At 45.1% G+C, this 27,375-nt stretch overlaps 2 protein-coding genes across 52 annotated transcripts in view; both read left to right on the top strand.

Annotated features, from left to right (window-relative positions):
- LOC110492626 (laminin subunit beta-2) overlaps positions 1-10,712 on the top strand; it is a 78,307-nt gene extending 67,595 nt beyond the window's left edge. For both annotated transcript variants that reach the window (XM_090203850.1, XM_090203851.1), the window contains 10 exons: positions 5,298-5,670; positions 5,825-6,009; positions 6,165-6,406; positions 6,515-6,718; positions 7,044-7,188; positions 7,430-7,637; positions 7,901-8,042; positions 8,145-8,321; positions 8,488-8,647; positions 9,874-10,712. In XM_090203850.1, the coding sequence (XP_090059976.1) occupies positions 5,298-5,670; positions 5,825-6,009; positions 6,165-6,406; positions 6,515-6,718; positions 7,044-7,188; positions 7,430-7,637; positions 7,901-8,042; positions 8,145-8,321; positions 8,488-8,647; positions 9,874-10,010 (1,973 nt within the window). In that variant the 3' untranslated portion in view covers positions 10,011-10,712. The remainder of the gene's footprint in view (positions 1-5,297; positions 5,671-5,824; positions 6,010-6,164; positions 6,407-6,514; positions 6,719-7,043; positions 7,189-7,429; positions 7,638-7,900; positions 8,043-8,144; positions 8,322-8,487; positions 8,648-9,873) is intronic.
- Positions 10,713-10,949: 237 nt separating this feature from the next.
- LOC110492627 (ubiquitin carboxyl-terminal hydrolase 19) overlaps positions 10,950-27,375 on the top strand; it is a 32,358-nt gene continuing 15,932 nt past the window's right edge. For 19 of the 50 annotated variants that reach the window (XR_016487516.1, XR_005036603.2, XR_005036602.2 and 16 more), the window contains exons 1-12: positions 11,006-11,478; positions 12,481-12,787; positions 21,138-21,266; positions 22,615-22,751; positions 22,924-23,454; positions 23,580-23,931; positions 24,036-24,195; positions 24,298-24,369; positions 24,498-24,613; positions 25,255-25,472; positions 26,428-26,629; positions 26,961-27,094. Coding sequence is in view for 29 of the 50 variants with exons in the window: in XM_090203873.1 (XP_090059999.1) it covers positions 12,634-12,787; positions 21,138-21,266; positions 22,615-22,751; positions 22,924-23,454; positions 23,580-23,931; positions 24,036-24,195; positions 24,298-24,369; positions 24,498-24,613; positions 25,255-25,472; positions 26,428-26,629; positions 26,961-27,094 (2,205 nt within the window). In the remaining 21 variants the exon portion in view is untranslated. Of the gene's footprint in view, positions 11,479-12,480; positions 12,788-21,137; positions 21,267-22,614; positions 22,752-22,923; positions 23,455-23,579; positions 23,932-24,035; positions 24,196-24,297; positions 24,370-24,497; positions 24,614-25,254; positions 25,473-26,427; positions 26,630-26,960; positions 27,095-27,375 lie in introns of all 50 variants that reach the window. The other 31 variants (XR_016487520.1, XR_016487517.1, XR_005036604.2 and 28 more) reach the window with 5 other exon arrangements.

Raw genomic sequence — 27,375 nt, 5'->3', positions numbered from 1 at the left:
TAAATAAGCATAAATATGGGTTGTATTTAAAATGGTGTTTGTTCTTCACTGGTTGCCCTTTTCTTGTGGCAACAGGTCACAAATATTGCTGCTGTGATGCTACACTGTGATATTTCACCCAGTAGATATGGGAGTTTTATCAAAATCAGGTTTGTTTTCTAATTCTTTGTGGATCTGTGTAATCTGAGGGAAATATGTCTCCCTAATATGGTCATACATTGGGCAGGAGGTTAGGAAGTGCAGCTCAATTTTCACCTCATTTTGTGGGCAGTGAGCACATAGCCTGTCTTCTCTTGAGAGCCATGTCTGCCTACGGCGGCCTTTCTCAATAGCAAGGCTATGGTATTCTGCCATTATGTACTCTCTGTTTAGGGCCAAATAGCATTCTAGTCTGCTCAATTCTTTCCAATGTGTCAAGTAATTATCTTTTTGTTTTCTCATGATTTGGTTGGGTCTAATTGTGCTGCTGTCCTGGGGCTCTGTGGGGTGTGTTTGTGTTTGTGAACAGAGACCCAGGACCAGCTTGCTTAGGGGACTCTTCTCCAGGTTCATCTCTCTGTAGGTGATGGCTTTGTAATGGAAGGTTTGGGAATCACTTCCTTTTAGGTGGTTGTAGAATTTAACGGTTCTTTTCTGGATTTTGATAAATAGTGGGAATCGGCCTAATTCTGCTCTACATGCATTATTTGGTGTTCTACGTTGTACACGGAGGATATTTTCTTCGTGCTGTTTGTTTATCATTTTCCACTTTCCCCAGAAGTTCTTCAATTACATTGAGTTGATTTCTGACGTGCTGCTCCTTCTTCTTCCGTAGTGCATTTCTGTATTGTTTTAGTGATTCACCATAGTGAAGGTGTAGACTCGGGTTTTCCGGGTCGCTCTGTTTTTGGTTGGACAGGTTTATCAATTTCTTTCTTAAGTTTTTGCATTCTTCATCAGACCATTTGTCATTGTTGTTCATTTTCTTTGGTTTTCTGTTTGAAATGCTTAGATTTGATAGAGAAGCTGAGAGGACAAATATACTGTTTATATTTTCTACTGCCACGTTTACACCTTTTTTTATTTATTTTTTTTTATTTTACCTTTATTTAACCAGGTAGGCAAGTTGAGAACAAGTTCTCATTTACAATTGCGACCTGGCCAAGATAAAGCAAAGCAGTTCGACAGATACAACAACACAGAGTTACACATGGAGTAAAACAAACATACAGTCAATAATAAAGTATAAACAAGTCTATATACAATGTGAGCAAATGAGGTGAGAAGGGAGGTAAAGGCAAAAAAAGGCCTTGGTGGCAAGGTAAATACAATATAGCAAGTAAAACACTGGAATGGTAGTTTTGCAATGGAAGAATGTGCAAAGTAGAAATAAAAATAATGGGGTGCAAAGGAGCAAAATAAATAAATAAATTAAATACAGTTGGGAAAGAGGTAGTTGATAGGGCTAAATTATATGTGGGCTATGTACAGGTGCAGTAATCTGTGAGCTGCTCTGACAGTTGGTGCTTAAAGCTAGTGAGGGAGATAAGAGTTTCCAGTTTCAGAGATTTTTGTAGTTCGTTCCAGTCATTGGCAGCAGAGAACTGGAAAGAGAGGCGGCCAAAGAAAGAATTGGTTTTGGGGGTGACTAGAGAGATATACCTGCTGGAGCGTGTGCTACAGGTGGGAGATGCTATGGTGACCAGCGAGCTGAGATAAGGGGGGACTTTACCTAGCAGGGTCTTGTAGATGACATGGAGCCAGTGGGTTTGGCGACGAGTATGAAGCGAGGGCCAGCCAACGAGAGCGTACAGGTCGCAATGGTGGGTAGTGTATGGGGCTTTGGTGACAAAACGGATTGCACTGTGATAGACTGCATCCAGTTTGTTGAGTAGGGTATTGGAGGCTATTTTGTAAATTACATCGCCAAAGTCGAGGATTGGTAGGATGGTCAGTTTTACAAGGGTATGTTTGGCAGCATGAGTGAAGGATGCTTTGTTGCGAAATAGGAAGCCAATTCTAGATTTAACTTTGGATTGGAGATGTTTGATATGGGTCTGGAAGGAGAGTTTACAGTCTAACCAGACACCTAAGTATTTGTAGTTGTCCACGTATTCTAAGTCAGAGCCGTCCAGAGTAGTGATGTTGGACAGGCGGGTAGGTGCAGGTAGTGATCGGTTGAAGAGCATGCATTTAGTTTTACTTGTATTTAAGAGCAGTTGGAGGCCACGGAAGGAGAGTTGTATGGCATTGAAGCTTGCCTGGAGGGTTGTTAACACAGTGTCCAAAGAAGGGCCGGAAGTATACAGAATGGTGTCGTCTGCGTAGAGGTGGATCAGAGACTCACCAGCAGCAAGAGCGACCTCATTGATGTATACAGAGAAGAGAGTCGGTCCAAGAATTGAACCCTGTGGCACCCCCATAGAGACTGCCAGAGGTCCGGACAACAGACCCTCAGATTTGACACACTGAACTCTATCAGAGAAGTAGTTGGTGAACCAGGCGAGGCAATCATTTGAGAAACCAAGGCTGTTGAGTCTGCCGATGAGGATGTGGTGATTGACAGAGTCGAAAGCCTTGGCCAGATCAATGAATACGGCTGCACAGTAATGTTTCTTATCGATGGCGGTTAAGATATCGTTTAGGACCTTGAGCGTGGCTGAGGTGCACCCATGACCAGCTCTGAAACCAGATTGCATAGCAGAGAAGGTATGGTGAGATTCAAAATGGTCGGTAATCTGTTTGTTGACTTGGCTTTCGAAGACCTTAGAAAGGCATGGTAGGATAGATATAGGTCTGTAGCAGTTTGGGTCAAGAGTGTCCCCCCCTTTGAAGAGGGGGATGACCGCAGCTGCTTTCCAATCTTTGGGAATCTCAGACGACACGAAAGAGAGGTTGAACAGGCTAGTAATAGGGGTGGCAACAATTTCGGCAGATAATTTTAGAAAGAAAGGGTCCAGATTGTCTAGCCCGGCTGATTTGTAGGGGTCCAGATTTTGCAGCTCTTTCAGAACATCAGCTGAATGGATTTGGGAGAAGGAGAAATGGGGAAGGCTTGGGCGAGTTGCTGTTGGGGGTGCAGTGCTGTTGACAGGGGTAGGAGTAGCCAGGTGGAAAGCATGGCCAGCAGTAGAAAAATGCTTATTGAAATTTTCAATTATGGTGGATTTATCAGTGGTGACAGTGTTTCCTATCTTCAGTGCAGTGGGCAGCTGGGAGGAGGTGTTCTTATTCTCCATGGACTTTACAGTGTCCACCTTCACTATTACAGTGAAACATTTTGTCCAGGAAGTTGTCTGAAAGGGATTGAATTTGTTGTTGTCTAATTGTTTTTTGGTAGGTTTCCAAACTAGATTCCTTCCATCTATAGCATTTCTTAATATTACTCAGTTCCTTTGGCTTTGATGCCTCATGATTGAGTATTGCTCTGTTCAAGTAGACTGCGATTTTGCTGTAATCTGATAGGGGTATCAGTGGGCTGACTGTGAACGCTTGGAGAGACTCTGGGTTGAGGTCAGTGATAAAGTAGTCTACAGTACTACTGCCAAGAGATGAGCTATAGGTGTACCTACCATAGGAGTCCCCTCAAAGTCTACCATTGACTATGTATATACCCAGCGTGCGACAGAGCTGCAGGAGTTGTGACCCGTTTTTGTTGGTAATGTTGTCATAGTTGTGTCTAGGGGGGCATATGGGGGAGGGAATGCTGTCCACTCCAGGTAGGTGTTTGTCCCCCTGCGTGCTGAGGGTGTCAGGTTCTTGTCCAGTTCTGGCATTTAGGTCACCACAGACTAGTACATGTCCCTGGGCCTGGAAATGATTGATTTCCCCCTCCAGGATGGAGAAGCTGTCTTCATTAAAGTATGGGGATTCTAGTGGGGGGATATAGGTAGCACACATGAGGACATTTTTCTCTGTTAAGATCATTTCCTTTTGAATTTCTAGCCACATGAAAAATGTCACTGTTTTGATTAATTTAATGGAGTGAGTTAGGTCTGCTCTATACCAAATTAGCATACCCCCTGAGTCCCTTCCCTGTTTCACACCTGGTAGTTTGGTGGATGGGACTACCAGCTCTCTGTCACCTAGAGTGAAACCAGTGAGTCCATCTCCTCTAAACTATGTTTCTTGTAAGGGTGACAGTCTGAATTTCTGATTTCTTTGGTGAAGTCCAGGTTCCTGCTCTTTAAGCCAAAGGCAGATGACCTCAGGCCTTGGATATTCCAGGATGAGTTAGTGATGGCTTTGTGTTCCATAAAGTGTCCAATGTTAGTTGTGTGGTTTGGCTTCAGGCCAGTAAGTGTGAGCAGAGCCTGCTGAGCTTCTGGTAAATGCCATCGACTTGGGCTAGTGTAAGAGTGGGGGTTGGCCCTGTTTGCCTGCTCACGGCCTGGGCGTATGTGTGACATCCATGTTAAGGCCCTCTTTGCGGGAGTGGGGGGCATTGGGTGGGCAGGAGGGTCATAAGTCTGAGGGCAGGAGGGGGCCTAAATGGGGTGTTGCTTATGTTCCCATTTTTATAATAGTCAGCAAAAAGGTGTGTCTTGATTTTCAAAAAGGAGCTTCATTTTGTACTCTTTTCATGTCTTATTATTCTTTACATTCAAAGGGTACAGTATTTTAATTCCACTGAACAGTGGGAGGGTGCTTCTAAGGCCTCTCCATTTGGTTGGGGCTCTCCTGCCATTGTTGGGCTCGAGCTTTGACGCCTCTCACTTGACACGTCAGTGCTAATTGAAGGTGTATCAAGCTTGGTAGCCTTAATTTAGCATTCAGTCCTCATAAAGTCAAATATATCATTGTAATGTATTTTTTTGCATGTTTTTTTTGGAAATAATGTATAGCTTCAGACTATTACACAGTCAGTTCCAGGTTGGATGGTGTTTTCAGGTCTCTGTTTGTTTTCCAGAGCATTTGCTGTATAGTTTGGGAATAATCATCTTTAGTTGTAAACCTTCCAGGTAATTCCGTAATTACACTCTCTCCATCTCTCTCTCTCTCTCTTTCTCTCTCTCTCTCCATGTCTCTGTCCGTCTCACTCTCTCTTCATCTCTCTCTCCATCTCTCTCTTCATCCGTCTCTCCATCCATCTCTCTCTCATCTCTCTCTTTCTTTATCTCTCTGTCCATCTCTCTCTCTCTTTTCATCTCTCTCTCTTCATCTCTTTGTCTATCACTCTCTCCTTTCATCTCTCTCTCCACCTCTCTCTCTTTCTCCATCTCTCTGTCCATCTCTCTCTCTTTTCATCTCTCTCCATCTCTCTCTTCATCTCTCTCCATCTCTATCTCTCTCTTCATCTCTCTCTACATCTCTCTCAGCCTGTGACTGTGACCCCCGGGGCATAGAGACCTCTCAGTGTGGCCAGAAGACAGGCCACTGCGTGTGTCAACAGGGGGTGTCGGGCGTGCGTTGTGATCAGTGTGCCCGGGGCTTCTCAGGCCAGTTCCCTAACTGCCAGCCCTGCCACCAGTGCTTTGGGGACTGGGACCGGGTGGTACAGAACCTGGCTGTCCGAACCAAGACCCTGTCGGAGCGGGCTGTGGAGATCCAGAACACGGGCCTGACTGGAGCCTATGAGAAGGCCTTCAGAGACCTGGAGGAAAAGCTGGCACGAGCTCAGGGCATCGTCAATGCCCGCAACACCACCACAGAGGCAGTCAGCAGCCTGATGGAGCTCATTGAAGACCTCAGGTACAAGGCATACACATACACACTGACACTATTATACTTTACATAACAATACACATACAAAGGTAGATTCTGTCTGAATATAGATTCACCATGAATACCCCTCTCCTCCAGTTTTGTAGTTTAACTGTAATTTCCTTCTCCCTTTCTCTTGCAGGTCTCAGATAGGGGAGACCACAGATGTACTGAATCATCTGGAGGGAGACCTGACCAGTGTGGGGAACAGTAATGTTGAGGCCAGTAATGAGCTCAGTGTTCTAGAGAGAGAGGCCAAAGAGCTCAACCTGACCTCAGATCAGCTCCACCGCCAACTGGACATCCTGAAGAACTCTAACTTTCTGGGTGAGCAGAGACGTCCTGTCCCTTTTCCACCAGGGGGATTCTGGGATACATAGTGCCTTAATGGCTGGTTTTATCAATGTTTTTTTTGTAGAAATACTTTTGAAACATTAGTTAAATGTGTCTTTCTTAATTTCGGGCCCCTCTTCTTCACCCAGGTGCATATGAAAGCATCCGAAGCTCCTATAATAAGTCCCGTGACGCAGAGCGGCGAGCCAACCAGTCCACCACTACCACGCCCAGCACTGTCAGCCAATCAGCAGACACCCGCCGCAAGACAGAACGCCTCATTTCTGCCAAGAAAGACGACTTCAACCGCAAGAACGCCGCCAACAAGCGAGCCCTGGGGGACCTCAATGCCAAGGCACAAACCCTGGACATGAAGAAGATCAACGAGAAGGTGAAGCAAGCATCAACATAAACAGCTAGATACAAACGGTCAGCGTTCATGGAAAGTTATGAAAATCTACTAATCTGATACATGTTCCACCCCGCCCCCTTTGACCAGGTCTGTGGGGGCCCTGGCGATTCCCCCTGTGTAGAGAGCCATTGCGGAGGGGCGGGTTGCCGTGACGAAGAGGGGAACAGACACTGTGGAGGCCTGAACTGCAACGGTGCCGTAGCGATGGCAGAGAACGCCTTGGAAAAGTCTAAGCATGCAGAGAAAGAGCTGAACATAGCCATGAAGGAGGTAGAGGAGCTCTTCCACAAGGTCTGTTACTCCAAGTGGACATACTCCTTAATAGATAAACACAAACTGTCTTGACAGGAAAGGAAGACTTGCTAAATCTGTTGTGGCATGTCATTAATGCAAACATACCCCTGTATCACCTACAGTATGAGGGTACATTCACATTTTAGTCATTTAGCAGACACTTATTCAGAGCGACTTACAGTTAATGCATTCACTAGGTGAGATAACGACCTATCACAGTCATAGTAGGTAAAACGTTTCTACAATGAAGCAGCTATCAGCAAAGTCGGGGGAATTGATAAGTTATCCCTGGTTCTCTGTATCCCCCTGTTTGGCTTCTCAGGTGGCAGATGCCAAGACCAAGGCGGAGGAGGCAAAGGGTAAAGCCCAGGCAGCTCTGGACAAGGCCACTAACACCAAAAACAAGGTGGAGCGCTCCAACAACGACCTGCGGAACCTCATCAAGCAGATCCGGGACTTCCTCATGCGTGAGTTACTAGGAAACTTACTAGGAGCTACTAGGAAAACATTTTGGGAAAAGTGACAGAGAATTCAGATATTAGAGGAAAAGTGAGTTCAGACCTTGGCCACATTGGGCCATACAAAACAATGCATCTTCACCTCGGGATAGTCATCACGATCAGCGTCATAATCATTAAGTATTAACTTCCAATCTGTGTCAAAAAAAATCTCTTCACTGATCTGAATATCTTTTCTGTCTCCTTGCAGAGGAGGGTGCTGATCCAGACAGCATTGAAACGGTGGCTAACCGTGTCCTGGAGCTGTCCATCCCAGCCTCACCACAGCAGATCAGACACCTGGCAGAGGAGATCAAGGACCGGGTCCGGAGCCTCTCCAACGTAGACGCCATTCTGAAACAGACACAGGACGACGTGCGCAAAGCAGAGCAGCTGCTGCAGGAGGCCAAGAAGGCCAGGTGTGTGTGTGTGTGTGTGCGTGTGTGTGTGTGTGTGTGTGTGTGTGTGTGTGTGTGTGTGTGTGTGTGTGTGTGTGTGTGTGTGTGTGTGTGTGTGTGTGTGTGTGTGTGTGTGTGTGTGGAGGGTTATAGTATGTAGAGGGTTATAGTATGTAGAGGGTTATAGTATGTAGAGGGTTATAGGTTAAAGCATTATCAAGTCAAAGAGAATAGTCCAGCACAGCAAAACGCTCCTGATTCCAACATGTGTTTCCGTTCTGTAGGAATCGGGCAGACGGGGTGAAATCCACAGCAGAGACGGTGAAACGGGCACTTGAGGACGCTAAGACGGCCCAGGCTGCAGCGGAGAAGGCCATACAGCGGGCGAAGGTTGACATTGGTGAAACGGAAGTCCGACTAGCACAGGTACAGTAGGAACTCAACTGAGTGGACGCCATCTGTATTCTGTTTGATGGGGATGAGGAGGATGAAGAGATAATACGTTCCTGATATTTTCTCTGCTCGTAGATCGAGTCTGAGACCTCCAGCAGTGAACATGACCTGAATAATGCCATGGATCGCCTTGGCAACCTGGGTCGGGGGATTGACGGTCTGAAACTCAAACGTGCAAAAAACAGCATGGCAGCAGCTCGAGCTGAGGAGACAGCCACTATGGCACGGGACAAAGCCAATGATGCCAAGCAGGTGTGTGTGTGTGTGTGTGTGTGTGTGTGTGTGTGGTGTGTGTGTGTGTGTGTGTGTGTGTGTGTGTGTGTGTGTTCATTCGATGTGTGTGTGTATTCATTTTATGTGTATATTTAGGACTGTAATACTGTGACTGATACTATTTATGCTGTCTTATTTCTCTCAGATTTTAGATGGCGAGCTGACGGATAAGTATCACACAGTGCAGGACTTGGTGGACAGGAAAGCCAAGACCGTCCAGGAGGCCAAAAAGACAGCAGAGCGCCTGAGAGACGAGGCCAAGGAGCTACTGAAAGACGCTCAGGACAAGCTCCAGAGACTAGCAGGTGTGTGGCAGGGAACCCTGGAGGGAACTGGGTCACGTTATTTAATTAAGAGAAGCAATGTTTTTGATTTACACAAGCTAACCTTGGAGAATAGCGAAGGCAACATTGCCCTTTTGTGGTTAAACAGTGCCACTGTATTGTCTGAATTTGTCTGATGGTGGTGTACTCAAACCAGAGAACAAACTGTACATTTTACATTTTAGTAATTTGAGAAATAATAAGGAACCCGCACACTGCTCTTGATAGTATCACTGCTCTTGATAGTATCACTGCTCTTGATAGTATCACTGCCCTTGATAGTATCACTGCTCTTGACAGTATTGCTGCTCTTGATAGTATCACTGCTCTTGATAGTATCACTGCTCTTGGTAGTATCACTGCTCTTGGTAGTATCACTGCTCTTGATAGTATCACTGCTCTTGATAGTATCACTGCCCTTGATAGTATCACTGCTCTTGATAGTATCACTGCTCTTGGTAGTATCACTGCTCTTGATAGTATCACTGCTCTTGATAGTATCACTGCTCTTGATAGTATCACTGCTCTTGGTAGTATCACTGCTCTTGATAGTATCACTGCTCTTGATAGTATCACTGCTCTTGGTAGTATCACTGCTCTTGATAGTATCACTGCTCTTGATAGTATCACTGCTCTTGGTAGTATCACTGCTCTTGATAGTATCACTGCTCTTGATAGTATCACTGCCCTTGATAGTATCACTGCTCTTGGTAGTATCACTGCTCTTGATAGTATCACTGCTCTTGATAGTATCACTGCTCTTGATAGTATCACTGCTCTTGATAGTATCACTGCTCTTTAATGAGCTTTAGGTATCGGCCTCACGGCCAACCTCAGACGTTTTAGTCATTTAGCGGGCGCTCTTATCCAGAGCGACTTACAGTTAGTGCATTCATCTTAAGATAGTTAGGTGGGACAACCACATATCACAGGCATAGTAAGTACACTATTCCTCAATAAAGTAGTTATCTACTTTAGATAGGAGTCAAAAGTATTATATATATTTTTTGTATTTATTTAAGATACCTGTTCAAAGAGGTTTCAGGTGCTTTCTGAAGATGGGCAGGGACTCTGCTATCCTAGCTTCAGAGGGAAGCTGGTTCCACCATTGGGGTGCCAGGACAGGTTTACAGTATATCAGTCAGTCAAGTCTGGTTATTCTGAGATTAAACATTAAGATATAAACTTGACACACTTTATATCCACAGAACTAGAGAAAGACTATGAAGAGAACCAGAAAAAGTTGGAGGGCAAAGCCCGGCAGTTGGACGGCCTAGAAGACAAGATGAAGGCTATCCTCAATGACATCAACAAACAGATTCAGATCTACAACACCTGTCAGTAAACAGGGACCTGGCCGAGTTAAACCAAACACTGACTGACTGCAGACACTATGTGAGCCTACTATTGCTTTACTCTCTTGTAGGGTGTACACCCTATGCGCTCTAGTGAGGAACTCAGTACTGCACCTACAGCCATGGTGCTTATCCAACTACACTGTGTAACTGTGTCTTGTTGATTGTAAGATTTCACACATCTAATATAACATTGTGTGCCCTCAGTGTATTACTGTGTGACTTTCAACTGAAGGATAGAAGTGGCTCCACATGACATTTACGAAAATAATTATCCATTTGTGTGTGTGAAGAATACGAAAATGTGCAAATATGTTTAGCCTCAACTCAGATCATCCTCCAAACACTGCCACATTCAGAATTTAAATAATGCCAAAAAAGTACTTTTTTCTGGAAAAACGATGAACAAAAGTTGTTATGTGTACCGACATGAGGATGAACCGGGGGATGATCGGTGACTTTGACATGGTTTCTGATCTCTCCTGGATTAAATGATGGGATGCTTGTTCTCTTTAAACACTACAGACTCAATGGATGGTATTGTTTCTGTAATTGAGAGAAAGCTGTTTGTGAGTTGCCTGACAATAATACTGAAAAAGTATTTCCACCCTCCAGTGTAGGAAAACTGAAATTGTGTGACTAATAAAACTGGAACACCATCAATGCACACAATAAACATACAATGCAATATATGCAATGGTGGGGAGAGAGGTGTGGATCACCTAAGGAGAATGTAGTTAAAAATTGTCATGTCTAAACTAGTTCATGTCTTATTCAACATCTCTCTATTATAAACCCCATATAATAGGCCTGTTTTACTAATCTCATACACACACTGGTTTCATAGCTGCCTTCCTGTAGAACCAGCCAAGAAAACCTTTGTCACATGGGAGAATCTCAATAGAGATGTTCAATTGCACAATTCTCGCGTCCTCTCGTCTCTTTCTCAAACCCCATTGGAGGAGAAGGTCAGAGGGGCTTTCTTTGGCTTTCTCATCCAATGGATTTTTAGAAGGAAGCGATGAGAGAGGACGCGAGGAGATCATGCAATTGAGAGTTTTCCATTGTGAGGGGTCGGTTTCTACAGTGCCGCCTCAGCCTGCCTGCCTCCAGGAAGTGGTCAGTCTTCGAAGTGGTTTTCGGTTTGGACTGTTTTTGTTCCTAAACAAAGTGGGAGTCATTTGCCGTGGGCTGATAAAGTAACTTAGGTTGAAGCGATATATCGTTTTGTTGCCATTCACGTCACCTATATTTGAGTAAAAATATTTAGGAATCTATAAGAGATACCCGGATAACGAGAATATTCTAGAAACACCAAGAGTACGGGGTTTCGATTGCGGGAAGGGGTGAGCAGAGGCCCGCGGCGGTCAAGGAGCTTAGGGAGGGCTGAAGAAGTACGGACGCGCCGGCCATTGTGCACAAAGACGGGGAGACGACACTCCAAATTATACATGTTTTGTAAGTAGTCGGTCATACTGGCTAGTATTTTTTAAATGTATTTTTTTTTAGAAATTTTCAATTATTAGTCATGAGGCGCTATTGTCAATAGCTATTGTTTGTTTAGCTTGTCAATAACTGACAAACGTTTGGTAGCGAAATTAGCTAACAAGCTAATGACATTCGCCAGAACTGCTAGTAATTTAGCTAGGAAGATAAAGCTAGTTGTCTAACTGTTGTTAGCTTAGCTAACGTTAGCCGGCTAGCCAGTTAGCCAGGTAACGTTAATGTTATATTGGCAATTTATCCCTGTTGTTACTGACATTTATATAGATTCTGTTAACATTTTAACGTTAAATTGATTGGCCAATGAACATTGATAGCCAAGTATCTTATTTTAGCATGCTAGCTAACTTAGTTAGCTACCTAACGTTAAGTAACTGGTCGTCACTAGCTAACAACTAACTTGCCGCATGAACATGACGCCATTGCATTGAGGGCAAAGAGACGTAAATGTACATAAAGGTTTAATGTTAGGCATACTATTATTAATCAAATGCAACGTGTAAAGTAAGCAACTATAGTCTAGCTATCCACTTAGACATTGTAGTTGACGTTAGTTAGCATTGTACCGAAGTCACATTGTCTTGCAATCCAGGGTGCAACATTCATGGGCAAAATCCAAGGCAAAATATTCAAGATAGCTAGCTAGATACAGTAGCTAATATCACAAATGATTGGGATACTCAATAAGACAGCCACCCCAAGTCATCTTGGTAGTAAATGCAGAGATACCTATTGCAATGTTTGCAGACAGATTCGAATCAGATCAATGTACCGGAAATGTTTAAAATGTGAGTTTAATCTAACTGGGGTCAGGTTTCAAATTTGCATGTGTGTAAATGACTTAATTGATCATATATTCTGTAACCTACTATATACACCACAGATCACACTCTTTATGACTCTTATGTAGCTCTGCAACACTCATTCATAACTGGTGGGTCCCCTGACTCTTCTCAGGACCTCTGATTCTGTTCCGGGAGATTTCTGACCTGTATCATCGCCAAGATAGCTGGACCGGGTAGAAAGCGGCACACCCCAGAACCAGACCCCAGCAGCAGCGGCAGCAGTGACGCCGGGGACGGGCGGCCCGTGAGCGCCAAGCGCCTGAAGATGGCCAGCAGCAGTGAGTCAGGTCGGCGTAATGGGGGTCAGCGCAGCGCAGATGACAGCACCAGCAAGAAGAAGCAGAAGGACAGGGCCAACCAGGAGAGCAGGGAGGCCAAGCGAGCAGCAGCAGCAGGGGCCAATGCAGAGCACAAGAAAGGTGAAATGGTTGAAGGGGAGAGATTTGGGCTGTGGTTAACTTGGCAAAGCATGAGGGTACGTCCCTGAGATGCTGCTTTATTAGCATTGGTAGAGTGTTGGCTGAGAACAAGTCTATTTGCCTGTGTTTACACGGCAGCCCAATTTTGATATTGTTTTCCCACTAATTGGTCTTTTGACTAACGTGTTATTGAGAGCACACTGCCTGCCCTTCAGGACATCTACAGCACCCGGTGTCACAGGAACGCCAAAAAACTAATCAAGGACCTGAGCCACGGCCCATTCACCACGCTACCATCTAGAAGGCGGAAACATTACAGGTGCATCAAAGCTGGGACCGAGAAACTGGGTAAAAACAGCTTCTATCTCCAGGCCATCAGACTGTTAAATAGTCACCACTAGCCGGCCTCCTCCCAGTACCCAGCCCTGAACCTTAGTCACTGCTTCTTGCCGGCTAGAACCCTGCACCTTAGAGACTGCTCCCCTATGTACATAGTCATTGAACCCTGGTCACTTTTTAATAATGTTTACACACTGTTTTACTCACTTCATATGTATGTACTGTATTCTAGTCAAGGTTCGTACCTATATAACTACTGCTGTACACACCTTTTCTATTCATATACAGTCTATTCACACCATTATATATATTTTCTGCACTCTAACATAGCTTGTTCTGATATTTATTTTAATTTGAGGGATTTGGGTGTATTGTTAGGTATTACTGCACCGTTGTAGCTTGAAACCTAAGCATTTCACTGCACCTGTGACAACATCTGCAAAATATATGTAGGTAACTTTTTTGATTTGGCCAATCACATGAGATCTTTTCACATTCGTTTTTTTTTTTTTTTTTTGCTGATCTCGTTGGTCTTCTGACCAATTTAGTGAAGGAAAAAAATCATCCTTATGTTGAGCCTATTTTTGATTTATATATGACATAAAATCTGATGATAAATGGGGGAGACTAGTGGTGTTGAACGGTACTTGAAATGGGCTTTGTGTCATCTCTGCGGTGTTTTCCATTAGCGCCGTTGGCTAATCAGCCGGTTACAGACACATTTTCAACCGCCTACTTTTTCCACTTCGCATTAGATGCGTTAATGCAGAAATCCATCCGCTATTTCCTGGTTGCTCAATTCTAATTTCAGGTTCTGTGACAAAACTAGTGTCTGTAGTGTAGAGAGTCATTCTACCATCTTAACTGCTGTGAGATATCTTTTTCTATTAACAAATATGTTGTTTTATTGGTTTCATCTATTTGAAGCTGGTGTACAAATCTGAAAGTAAAAGACACAAAGGCAAAACTTAAGAATGGAAATGGCGTACATAAAATAGATCTACATCGAATTCTATTGGTCACATACACACGTTTAGCAGATGTTATTGCGGTTGTGGGGAATGCATGTGTTCCTAGCTCCAACAGTGACCAACATATGTACAGTAATAGTAAAATAGGATAGGCCTTGACTAGAATACAGTATATGCATATGAAATGGGTAAAACAGTATGTAAACATTATTAAAGTGACCAGTCTTCCGTTATTAAACAGTGTTCCATGTGCATAGAGCAGCAGCCTCTAAGGTACAGGGTTGAGTAACCGGGTGGTAGTCAGCTAGTGACTAAGTTCAGGGCAGGATACTGGCTAGTGATGGCTATGTAACAGTCTAATGACCTTGGGAAAGAAGCTGTTTTTCCCGTCTCTCTGTCCCAGCTTTGATGCACCTGTACTAACCTCACGTTCTGGATGATAGTGGGGTGAACAGCCCGTGACCCTGGTGACTGAGGTCCTTGATGATCTTCTTGACCTTCCTGTGACACCGGGTGCTGTAGATGTCCCGAAGGTGCTGGCAGTGTGCTCCCGGTGATGCGTTGGGCTGACCGTACCAACCTCTGGAGAGCCCTGTGGTTGTGGACGGTGCAGTTGTCGTACCAGGCGGTGATACAACAAAGCGGCCAAGGCTATCGGCACCATACTGCTTCTTAGACTTGCTTTCAATGAGAATGACATAACTATAACACGCATTTCTATGTGAATTTGGTCTGGTCGCCCCAAAAAGTTACATATTGCAGCTTTAACTAGGCTACTTTTCATTTAAAACGTTTAATTTGCTAGTCTGTCGATTCCTCTCCTGCCATAATGACTGATAGGCATTTTCTGCCTGTTAATCACAAAGCCACTGATGACAGGGAAACACAGTCTGCTGTCTGTCCTGCCTCCCGGTCTAATTTGTGTGATGTGGTTAGTTGCAGTAGAATGTCTTAACACTGAGGGAGAGCGCATGATACTTGTGAATTTGCACGTCCCGTGTAAATGTAAGTGGTAACGATGAGTTGAAATCCACCTGGCCATAATTATTGTTTTCTGGCACAATCGTTTATTTTCTTTCATGTGCTTCACATAGCTGTCCACGTGGAGTCGTGTGGCATTGCCTTTTTACCGTGCGTTGATTGACAACTGAACAGCTAGGTGTTGACTAGTTAATAAAAGGTGTTGAACTGACTGAATAAAGTCGATCTCCAATATCCCTTTGCCATTCATAAATCGTGCAACGTGATTATACTATATGTTCGTCGCATCGGGACAAGTAAACCAATCGTTTTTTAGGTTTCCTTTCCTAGGATGTCAGGGCTTGCCAGACAGACTCTGCAGTGAGTGACGTTAGTCATTGTAGCCTACCGAATCGCTTCGGTGAGAGAGCCATTAATTTGTTATCAGCAGATGCATTCTGAAAACATTTGATAATGGTGAATCATCACTGCAGGAACAATGTGTAGTGGAGAGCCTCCTTCTGAAAGTAGCCTATTGTTTACCTGTCAGAATTATATCCTGACTATTTTAATAAATCCAATGGGTGTTTGTTTTGGCGCAACGCCCCCCCCCCCCCCCCCCCCCCCCCCCCCTATTTGACCTAGATAGTTTGTGCATATGTATTGATATGTAGGCTACGTGGGCCTTTTTTTGAAAAAATTTATGTAGTTCTGTCCTTGGGCTGTAGTTGTCTATTAATGTTCTGTATTATGTCATGTTTCATTTGGACCCCATGGAGAGTAGCTGCTGCTTTTGCAACAGCTAATGGGGATGCTAATAAAATACCGTTACCTGAACGCTCAACACGTTTGTTTCTGTTGTGGACTTAGAACACTTCTGTTGTTTTTTTTCTATAAATAAATAAAAACAATTATCTTTCAGAGTGAACCTGGATAACGGAACCCTGAAAAAACTAACCGGCGAAAACAGAATTTGTTGAAAGAAAATTGATTAAATTGATTTTTATAGGGCCCTACCTATTGTACATTTTAGATTCATTTAGGCTCATGTAAAATCAGAATGATATAATAAGTAACACTGAAACCCTTCTATTTCAATTTAACCTGAAATATATTTTTCTGGATAATAATGTGGACTATTTACCTCATCTTTTTCAGTTTGAATAAAATGCATAGTTTGAGGAACAAACATCATAGTTGCAACTTATATCTTGCAGTTAAACTAGAGGTCCTGGATGGCAGGAAGCTTGGCCCCAGTGATGCACTGGGCCGGACGCACTACCCTCTGTAGCTCCTTGCGGTCGGAGGCCGAGGAGTTGCCATGCCAGGCAGTGTTGCTCTCGATGGTGCAGCTGTGGAACCTTTTGAGGATCTGGGGACTCATGCCAAATATTTTCAGTCTCTTGAGGGGGAAAAGGGATTGTCTTGCCCTCTTCATGACTTTCTTGGAATGTTTGGACCATGGATAGTTTGATGTGTTACTTGAAACTCTCAAACTGTTCCACTACAGACCTGTCGATGTGAATGGGGACGTGTTCGGCCCTCCTTTTCCTGTAGTCCATGATCATCTCCTTTGTCTTGCTCACGTTGAGGGAGAGGTTGTTGTCCTGGCACCACACTGCCTGGTCTCTGACCTCCCTATAGGCTGTCTCATTTGTGTCGGTAATCAGGCCTACCACTGTTGTCATTGGCAGACTTAATGATCATGTTGGAGTTGTGCTTGGCCACGCAGTCATGGGTGAACAGGCAGTACAGGAGGGGACTAAGCACGCACCCCTGAGGGGCCCCTGTGTTGAGGATCAGCGTGGCAGATGTGTTCTTCCCTACACTTACCACCTAGGGGTGGCCCGTAAGGAACTCCAGGATCCAGTTGTAGAGGGAGATGTTTAGTCCCAGTGTCCTTAGCTTAGTGATGAGCTTTGTGGGTACTATGTGGTTGAATGCTGAGCTGTAGTCAATGAACAGCATTCTCACATAGGTGTTCCTTTTGTACAGGTGGGAAAGGGCAGTGTGGATTGAGATTGCATCATCTCTGATCTGTTGGGGTGGTATGCAAATTGGAGTGGGTCTGGGGTTTCCGGGATGATGGTGTTGTGAGCCATGACTAGCCTCTCAAAGCACTTCATGGCTACTGTAGACATTTAGGCAGGTTACCTTGGCTTTCTTGGGCATAGGGACGATGGTGTTCTGCTTGAAACATGTACACTCCTGTTCAACGTTTGGGGTCACTTAGAAATGTCTGTGTTTTAAATTAACACCAAATTGATCAGAAATAAAGTGTAGACATTGTTAATGTTGTAACTGACCATTGTAGCTGGAAACGGTTGGTTTTTGTAATGTAATATCTACATTTATCAGCAACCATCACTCCTGTGTTCCAGTGACATGTTGTGTTAGCTAATCCAAGTTTATCATTTTGAATGGCTAATTGATCATTAGAAAACCCTTTTGCAATTATGTTAGCACAGCTGAAAACGGTTGTCCTGATTTTTAAAAAAGCAGTGAAACTGGCCTTCTTTAGACAAGTATCTGGAGAATCAGCATTTGTGGGTTCGGTAACTGGCTCAAAATGGCCAGAAACACAGACCTTTCTTCTGAAACTCGTCAGTCTATTCTTGTTCTGAGAAATGAAGGATATTCCATGCGAGGAACTGTCAAGAAACTGAAGATCTCGTACAACGCTGTGTACTACTCCCTTCACAGAACCGCACAAACTGGCTCTAATCAGTATAGACAGAGGAGTGGGAGGCCCCGGGGCACAACTGAGCAAGAGGACAAGTACATTAGTGTCTAGTTTAAGAAATGTCCATGCATGTCTATGTACTGTCTGAAATTGAGATGTGATCCCTGATGGAGGGAGCTAATGCCTGATCACCAACCACTCATGTTAGCTAATAGTGTGGCCAATGGTGTGGTTTTAGAGGCCCTCCTCTTTCTAAATGCATATAGGGGAAACACTGGCTGGTATTGGTAGGTATCATGCGCTGCTTGCTGCTCTCTGCTTAATGCTGAAGAGTTGTAATCCTAGCTGATGTAAGGCCGGATCCAGGGAAACGGGCTTTGTCACAGTCACGAGAGAACGCTGCTGTGCCTCCCCCTGCTCTGCTGTTTCCAACTAGAACTTATTACCCCAATCAATTCAGAAGGCTGGCCAGCTAGCATGATTCTCCACCCACACAACGTCCTCCTCTTGCCTCATCTAGCTACCCTCGGTCTCATTGTCCACACTATATCCTTTGTGTCCTTCCAATCCCTTGGCTGTTGTCTATGCCATTCACTGATTCGCACCAAGCATGTCCCCAGTTTCTTTCATATTTTAGTGGTGTAACACATTAGCGAAATTCCTATCATACATTGAAAGTATGTGGATCTATGTGCAAGTGACAGGCCTTTCAACAATTTCGAGAAAACACAAGTGACAGACGCTACGGACTAGCCTAGTGGTAAAAGCCATTTCGTTCAAAGGAGGACAAACGTCAATACTATGATGTCATAGTGGACCGGGTCTATGGGGAGGGGGGTCACATGGATTACAGCCTGACTGGGAGCCCAGCTGTAGAGGTGTTGGTGTTGCCTGGGACATTTTACAGCTTGTGTGTGTGTGAGAGCGAGGGTGTGTTGTATACTGTGTGTGTGTGTGTGTGTGCGCGAGAGAGAGCGAGGGTGTGTTGTATACAGTGTGTGTGTGAGAGAGAGAGTTGTTTACTATATGTGTGTGAGATGGCAGGAGAATAAACAAGAGTCTGTAGTAGTGGTGAACATGGGTACCGTAGTAGACTGAGCTGAACTCTCATACATGACCTCCACGCACTGCCAAGAAGAGAACCCCAGGCTCCATGCTGACTCAAGAGAACATGAGGTTGTTTGAGGGCCTTTCAACTTAGAGGGCAGGTGCTGCAGCTTCACAGTGACAAAAGGTAGGTTGGCTGAGCATTGCCAATGTTTGTGATTTCTTATTTCAGGTTTATTTTTTTTAATCAGAATAAGAATTATTTGTATCTTATTTTGTATGTTTGTGAATTTTAACAAGTTGTCGTTTGGGAGTGTCTCTAGTGAAACAAATGTTTTAGCAGTGGATTCATTTTTGTACCGTCCAAAGAAGTTGTTGCATTCGGAAAATATTCAATTAATCAATCTATACGCAATACCCCATAATTACAAAGAAAAAACAGGCTTTTAGAAGTTATTGTGTGCATTTCTGTAAATCTAGTCTCTTGTGATGCTGCAGTATTTTGAAGCTGTTTTCAGATGATGAGTGCATTGATCTATATCTAGTGGTATTTGTATAGGTATAGTAAATCTAGTCCTCTTATATCCAGTCTATGGTTGAATGGAGGGAACCCGGTTACCGGATTTACCTCTCAAAACCATTCCCTTTTCCCGGGATAAATAACTGAGCGAAACCGGTAAATTATAGTAAATTTATTTATATGAACAGATTGGCGTGAAATGGAATTGATAAATTATTTGCCATGTCTCAATCTGGCTTCTCTACGGCCTCGGCGTGATGATGAATCAACGCTCAGGGTGGGGACAGGCAGCCCGTCAGTATGGAGTGCAGTTCGCAATGCTTGTAAACCTATCATCTCATCATGGTAACATGTAGGCCTTACATTTGCTGCAGCATATTCTATACTGCAGTAGTATAATGACCCAATGCGCTTCTAATTTACCCATCTCCATCTGGCTTTCGGGGGTCACCTTGTTTAAATGTTTTTTTGCAGCTGCAGAGTTTAAAAACAGCATATCGCTCGACTATTGTTGCATTAAATCAGCGCAGTCGCGAGCCCTCTCGCAATCCATTCAAATTGCATCCGAAATACAGTTGAAGTCGGAAGTTTACATGCACTTAGGTTGGAGCCATTAACTTGTTTTTCAACAACTCCACAAATGTATTTTTAACAAACTTTAGTTTTGGCAAGTCGTTTAGGACATCTACTTTGCATGACACAAGTAATTTTTCCAAAAATTCTTTACAGACAGATGATTTCACTTATAATTCACTGTATCACAATTCCAGTGGGTCAGAAGTTTACATGCACTAAGTTGACTGTGCCTTTTAAACAGCTTGGAAAATTCCAGAAAATTATGTCATGGCTTTAGAAGCTTCTGGTAGGATAATTGACATCATTTGAGTCAATTGGAGATGTACATGTGGATATATTTCAAGGCTTACCTTCAAACTCCGTTCCTCTTTGCTTGACATCATGGAAAAATCTAAATAAATCAGCCAAGACCCCAGAAAACAAACTGTAGACCTCCACAAGTCTGGTTAATCCTTGGGAGCAATTTCCAATTGCCTTAAGGTACCACGTTCATCTGTACAAACAATAGTACGCAAGTAACCGAAAGGTTGCAAGTTCAAATCCCCGAGCTGACAAGGTACAAATCTTGTCGTTCTGCCCCTAAAAAAGGCAGTTAACCCACTGTTCCTAGGCCGTCATTGAAAATAAGAATTTGTTCTTAACCGACTTGCCTAGTTAAATAAAGGTTAAAAAAATAAATAATGCTTTGTTTTATTAGGCTTTATAATGTTTTATTAGGCTTTATAATGCATTATTAGGCTTTATAATGTTTTATTAGGCTTTATAATGTTTTATTAGGCTTTATAATGCATTATTAGGCTTTATAATGTTTTATTAGGCTTTATAATGCATTATTAGGCTTTATAATGCTTTATTAGGCTTTATAATGCTTTGTTTTATTAGGCTTTATAATGCTTTATGTTTTATTAGGCTTTAATGTTTTATTAGGCTTTATTAGGCTTTTGAATGACACTTCCGGTTTTTGGCGGGAAAAATACCAGGTTACCCGGGAGAAAAGTGATTTACTGTCAGGTTGGAACATTTTGTAAAATACCGGTAAAATATTCAACCCTTATATATTCCTCTACGTCTAGCTGTACTGATCTGTTGTGGACTATTCTAGGTTGATTTGCATGCTTGTCTAACACAGTCACAGCGGGCGCTGTGGACAAAGTGTTCTTGTGTTACAGAATCCGTTTTAAAGGTAATCCCTGTGGTATGCTGAGTGTGGTAGTCCTCTGACAGACTGTGTTGTCTCTGCTCGGTGCTGTGTAGATGTGTTTGTGGACTGGAAGCAGAATGCTAATGAGGTGATCGCGAGGCTGCGCTGTGGAGACGGGGTGCAGAGGGTGGAGGACGTCACCACTACCTTCACCGACACAGACTGTCATGCCCGCTTCCCAGGTGAGATCACAAACTAACTACATGTCTTATAGCCTAAGTGTATGTGATGATTGCATGTGTATGAGAGCTTGTACAGGATTTTTTTGTGTGTGTGTTGAGATGGTGTTTGAATGAGGGAGTGTGTGTGTTGAGATGGTGTTTGAATGGGGGAGTGTGTGTGTTGAGATGGTGTTTGAATGAGGGAGTGTGTTGAGATGGTGTTTGAATGAGGGAGTGTGTGTGTTGAGATGGTGTTTGAATGAGGGAGGGAGTGTGTGTTGAGATGGTGTTTGAATGAGGGAGGGAGTGTGTGTGTGTTGAGATGGTGTTTGAATGAAGGAGGGAGTGTGTGTGCTGAGATGGTGTTTGAATGAGGGAGGGAGTGTGTGTTGAGATGGTGTTTGAATGAGGGAGGGAGTGTGTGTGTGCTGAGATGGTGTTTGAATGAGGGAGGGAGTGTGTGTGTGCTGAGATGGTGTTTGAATGAGGGAGGGAGTGTGTGTGCTGAGATGGTGTTTGAATGAGGGAGGGAGTGTGTGTGCTGAGATGGTGTTTGAATGAGGGAGGGTGTTTGTGCTGAGATGGTGTTTGAATGAGGGAGGGTGTGTTTGTGCTGAGATGGTGTTTGAATGAGGGAGGGTGTGTTTGTGCTGAGATGGTGTTTGAATGAGGGAGGGTGTGTTTGTGCTGAGATGGTGTTTGAATGAGGGAGGGTGTGTTTGTGCTGAGATGGTGTTTGAATGAGGGAGGGTGTGTTTGTGCTGAGATGGTGTTTGAATGAGGGAGTGTGTGTGTGTGCTGAGATGGTGTTTGAATGAGGGAGTGTGTGTGTGTGCTGAGATGGTGTTTGAATGAGGGAGTGTGTGTGTGTGCTGAGATGGTGTTTGAATGAGGGAGTGTGTGTGTGTGCTGAGATGGTGTTTGAATGAGGGAGTGTGTGTGTGTGCTGAGATGGTGTTTGAATGAGGGAGTGTGTGTGTGTGCTGAGATGGTGTTTGAATGAGGGAGTGTGTGTGTGTGTGCTGAGATGGTGTTTGAATGAGGGAGTGTGTGTGTGTGCTGAGATGGTGTTTGAATGAGGGAGGGAGTGTGTGTGCTGAGATGGTGTTTGAATGAGGGAGGGAGTGTGTGCTGAGATGGTGTTTGAATGAGGGAGGGAGTGTGTATGCTGAGATGGTGTTTGAATGAGGGAGGGAGTGTGTGTGCTGAGATGGTGTTTGAATGAGGGAGGGAGAGTGTGTGCTGAGATGGTGTTTGAATGAGGGAGTGTGTGTGTGTACGTGTCTTTGGTGTGCGTGGCATTTAGCCGTTCACTTTGAACATGCAGCATTAGCACTAGTCTGATGGCCCGTGACTGCTCTCCCTCCAGATGGGCGCCAGTGGGACTGTCATCTGCATGGGGAGATTGAGGGCTCCTGCAGCAAAGTACAGTACAAAGAGAAGAGTGGCTTCCTCCTGCTGGTCATGCACAAGAAGATCCCCTTCCACTCCTGGCCTTCCCTTATGGTGAGTCTGCCAACTGGCCTCCCTGCTGTCATTTAGCATGTGTTTCTCTCATGGAATACCATCAACTACCATCATGTGACTATTGCCTATCTCTTGCGAAGGTTTTAACACAATTCCTAAAAGAAATGCATACAAATTTTATTTTTTTTTGTCTCATCTCTCCTCCTTGCAGCAAAATAAAAAGGAGAAGCAGCCTGTGAAAGTGGAGGCCAAGAACGGTAAAGACCAGAAACAGTCGCCTCTGGTAAAGCCTGAGAAGTCTGTCCCGGAGACGACAGACATGGCTGAACTGTCCAGCCAGACGTCTGCTCCACCGGCACAGTGTGAACAGAGGCGTGGCAAAGCAGAGCGAGGTGTCAAACGCATCATGAACTACAAACCAGCCGACAGGCTAGAGTCTGTGGTGAAGGCTGGAGGAGAGGGGCAGACCAAGCCGGTCAGTGTCAGTAAAGGGGACCTGCCTCAGGAGCCCAGTGCCAAGCGCCCCGTCCATCCCCCCAAGGTCTCCACGGACCCCACCTCAGAGATGCCCAGGGATACACACTCCAAGTCCACAGCCAATGGGAAACCACACAGCCCCACTGGCCGGGACCTCCAGACATCTACAGCTGGTGACAATCGAGCTGAGCTGCTAGGCAATGGCCATGAGGGTACAACACCTGAGGTAGCCGTCAGCCACACGCAGCAGGAGTTGAAAGTTCAGGTGAGTCCCGGTGTCTCTAGACTCTACCATCTCACCAGGCACTGAGTGCTGTGTGGGTTCAAATATGTGTGTGTGAAATTCTGCTGCTCTGGATCTGATTGTAAAGCCCATTTTATTGTTTTTAGACGGAGGACAAGAAGGCCCCAGAGTCTGATTTCAAGGCTGGTGCAGAAGAGGTAATCATACCGGCAGCCACTGTGTCCAGTGCTGAGATCAGCCCCAAGGCTGGAGCCTCCACCAACAGAACAGAGAGGCCAGGGGAGGCCGAGAGGACTGATTCTGAGATGCTAGTGAGACATCCTCCGAATGAGGCTGACCAGGCCACTGAGTCTCTAACACCAACCAATCGGTCAGGATCAGGGAATCCTGTGACTGCAACAGACACCGAGCAGGCTGAGTCCTCCAGCAGCAGCAGCACTCAGGAGGAGAAGAGGGACCGGTCTAAGGAGGAACCTCTGGAGATAAAGCAGGAGGAAGGTCAGTGGACGTCTCAAAAGGGACACTGAAATGTTATTTCTGTCACGGTGAGTCCATGGTCTGCAGACAGTGACCTGAAACGTGGCACTGTGGTTATCTTTTAGCAGTTCCAGAGCCAATGGTGAACCTGAAGTTGTTGAAGAACGACTCGTACGAGAAAGGGACAGACCTGATGGTGGTCAACGTGTACATGAAGGGTATCGTCAGAGAGACGGCCAGGGTGATCTTCAGAGAACAGGACTTCACCCTACTCTTCCAGACCAGGTAACTTGGTCCTTGTGACCTTTCACCTTGGTGACCTTAGTGGATCTTAATTGGATTTTAGTGGTGTTTCCAGTTTATTGAACTTTCTTCCCATTCAAACAGCGATGCAAATTTCTTGCGTCTTCATGCGGACTGCGGAGCGAACACCGTCTTTAAGTGGCAAGTCAAACTCCGGTAAGACTTTCAAGTCCGGCTTGGTCTGTGATTTTTGTGTGGTGTTTCTATACACACGTTTTACAGACGTCCCTTTTTGGATCTCATTGAGACAGTGAGTCTGACAAGCTGGGGATCCTCTGTTACAGGAACCTCATCCAGCCTGAGCAGTCCACGTATGCCTTCACCCCATCCCGTTTAGACATCACCCTGAAGAAGAGGCACAGCCAACGCTGGGGGGGCCTGGAGGCCCCTGCTACACAAGGTCTTCCTGCTGCCTGGCTTCTACTGCACACGTTATAGACGTCTGTTACACTAGCTGTCACACAGTTTGAAATATAGCAGCCCCGTATAAATATTACACACACAATGGTTCCCACACAAATGTGTTTACTGACTGTCTTTTATACTGATGTGATTCACTTTGAACCAATTGACTGTAACCTACTGGCTATAAGTCTAACTAGTGTCCTAGGACACCATTAGAGCCTGTCCTAATGTTAATTACTTTGGAGGGTTGACACCGCGGGAGGGTTGAATTTAGGCTGTTCTGAGGGCGGGGGGGGGGGGGGGGGGTGCGCAACTCGATATTAGGAAGGTGGGGTCTTAATGTTTGGTATACTAATAAGGTGTTGGTGTTATGCGTGACTATAGTAGGCAGGTATGTTTGTGGGTGTTTCCATTCAAGGCAGCACTACGGACAGGTATCTGACCACTGAAACGAATCCAGTTACTCAGTATGCATGTCTCAGTCCAGTCTGCTGTTCTCACAAGCCCGCGGGTCTCTGGGTGTCAGTGCAGAACTACAGTGCCCAGGTTATGTCCTTAACTTGTAAGGTAATATGCTTCTCTTGGTCCTGACAGTTGTTTGTCGTTGACCACAAACTCCATCCTCCTCTGTTTAAGGTGCAGTGGGTGGCGCCAAGGTTGCTGTGCCCTCCGCACCGTCCTCTCAGGCCAGTCAGCCAGGCAGCAGCAAGCACTCCCTCTCTGCCAAGGAGGAGCCACCCTGGGTGGGGGAGGGGAAACCCAAGCCCTCTCGGACAGTGGACGGATGCCTGGACAGTGTGTCATCCCGCACCGTCTCAGACCATGTCCCCATCAAACAGGAGCCTGCAGTCACGGTGAGTTGGATGAGATGGTGAGAGAGGGAGGACTGACGGAGGATGAGATGGTGAGAGAGGGAGGACTGACGGAGGATGAGATGGTGAGAGAGGGAGGACTGACGGAGGATGAGATGGTGAGAGAGGGAGGACTGACGGAGGATGAGATGGTGAGAGAGGGAGGACTGGCGGAGGATGAGATGGTGAGAGAGGGAGGACTGGCGGAGGATGAGATGGTGAGAGAGAGAGGGAGGACTGACGGAGGATGAGATGGTGAGAGAGGGAGGACTGACGGAGGATGAGATGGTGAGCGAGGGAGGACTGACGGAGGATGAGATGGTGAGCGAGGGAGGACTGACGGAGGATGAGATGGTGAGCGAGGGAGGACTGACGGAGGATGAGATGGTGAGCGAGGGAGGACTGACGGAGGATGAGATGGTGAGCGAGGGAGGACTGACGGAGGATGAGATGGTGAGCGAGGGAGGACTGACGGAGGATGAGATGGTGAGCGAGGGAGGACTGACGGAGGATGAGATGGTGAGCGAGGGATGACTGACGGAGGATGAGATGGTGAGCGAGGGAGGACTGACGGAGGATGAGATGGTGAGAGAGGGAGGACTGACGGAGGATGAGATGGTGAGAGAGGGAGGATGAGATGGTGAGAGAGGGAGGACAGACGGAGGATGAGATGGTGAGAGAGAGAGGAGATGGAAAAGGCACAAAAAGGGAAACGGTATGAAGTGATTTAGGACGAGGAGTAGGGGACTGGAAATTGAGTAGGGGGAAAGGGAATCCGATTTCTTTATCATTTCATTATCCTATTAGCCTCGAGGGTTGGTATTTTTCCTAGCCACTGGGCTTCTACATTGCTTGCTCTTTGGGGTTTTAGGCTGGGGTATCAGTAATGAACTGTTGATGTAAAAAAGTCTTAATAAAGTTTATTTGATGTTATTTCATCCTTTTATTTCTGTCTCAGTCCAAGCCCACCTGTATGGTCCAGCCCATGACCCATGCACCTCCTGCCGACAGCCAGCGCAGCGTTGAGGAGGAAGAGGAGGAGGAGGAGAAGGTGTGTCTGCCAGGCTTCACAGGCCTGGTCAACCTGGGCAACACATGCTTTATGAACAGTGTCATCCAGTCTCTTTCCAACACCCGGGAACTCAGGGACTACTTTCACGGTCAGTGAGCTCCTCTAATCTTCCTCTTCCCTTCTGTCATTCTTTCATTTCAGTTGAAGTTTTTTTACATTCCTTTATGAAATATGTGTCTGATGTAAAAAAAAAAAAATGTTACATTGCAAGGAATACATATTTTCTTATATAACACATATAATGTTTTATTAGGCTTTATAATGTTTTATTATGCTTTTGAAGATGTGATGTGTATGTATGTGTGTGTGTATATATATATATATATATATATGTTTCAACATGCAAGTCCTTGTATTAATCATCAGTGAGTGTAGATCGATATTAAACCATTAACGCTGTTCTCTCACCCTCTGTGTAGACCGGGCGTTTGAGAATGAGATCAACTGTGATAACCCGTTGGGGACGGGTGGTCGGCTGGCCATTGGGTTCGCTGTGCTGCTCCGGGCTTTGTGGAAGGGTACCCACCATGCCTTTCAGCCCTCTAAGTTAAAGGTGACACTCCACTCTCCTGAGTCCCATCTTTAACTCCCTCCTGTTATTTCATAATATATAATGAGATAATATGACATTTAGCAGATGCTATAACCCAAATAGCCTTAGTCTTTATTCTCCAGGTGATCGTATCCATTAAGATGTGGTGTGTTTATTCTCCAGGTGATCGTATCCACTTAGATGTGGTGTTTATTCTCCAGGTGATCGTATCCACTAAGATGTGGTGTGTTTATTCTCCAGGTGATCGTATCCACTAAGATGTGGTGTGTTTATTCTCCAGG

The sequence above is a fragment of the Oncorhynchus mykiss genome, chromosome 16, assembly GCF_057628025.1.
Source record: "Oncorhynchus mykiss isolate SJ-2025 chromosome 16, ASM5762802v1, whole genome shotgun sequence".
Classification (NCBI taxonomy): Eukaryota; Metazoa; Chordata; class Actinopteri; order Salmoniformes; family Salmonidae; genus Oncorhynchus; species Oncorhynchus mykiss.
Note: the sequence above shows the minus strand (reverse complement) of the source record. Positions and strands in the feature narration are given on the sequence as shown.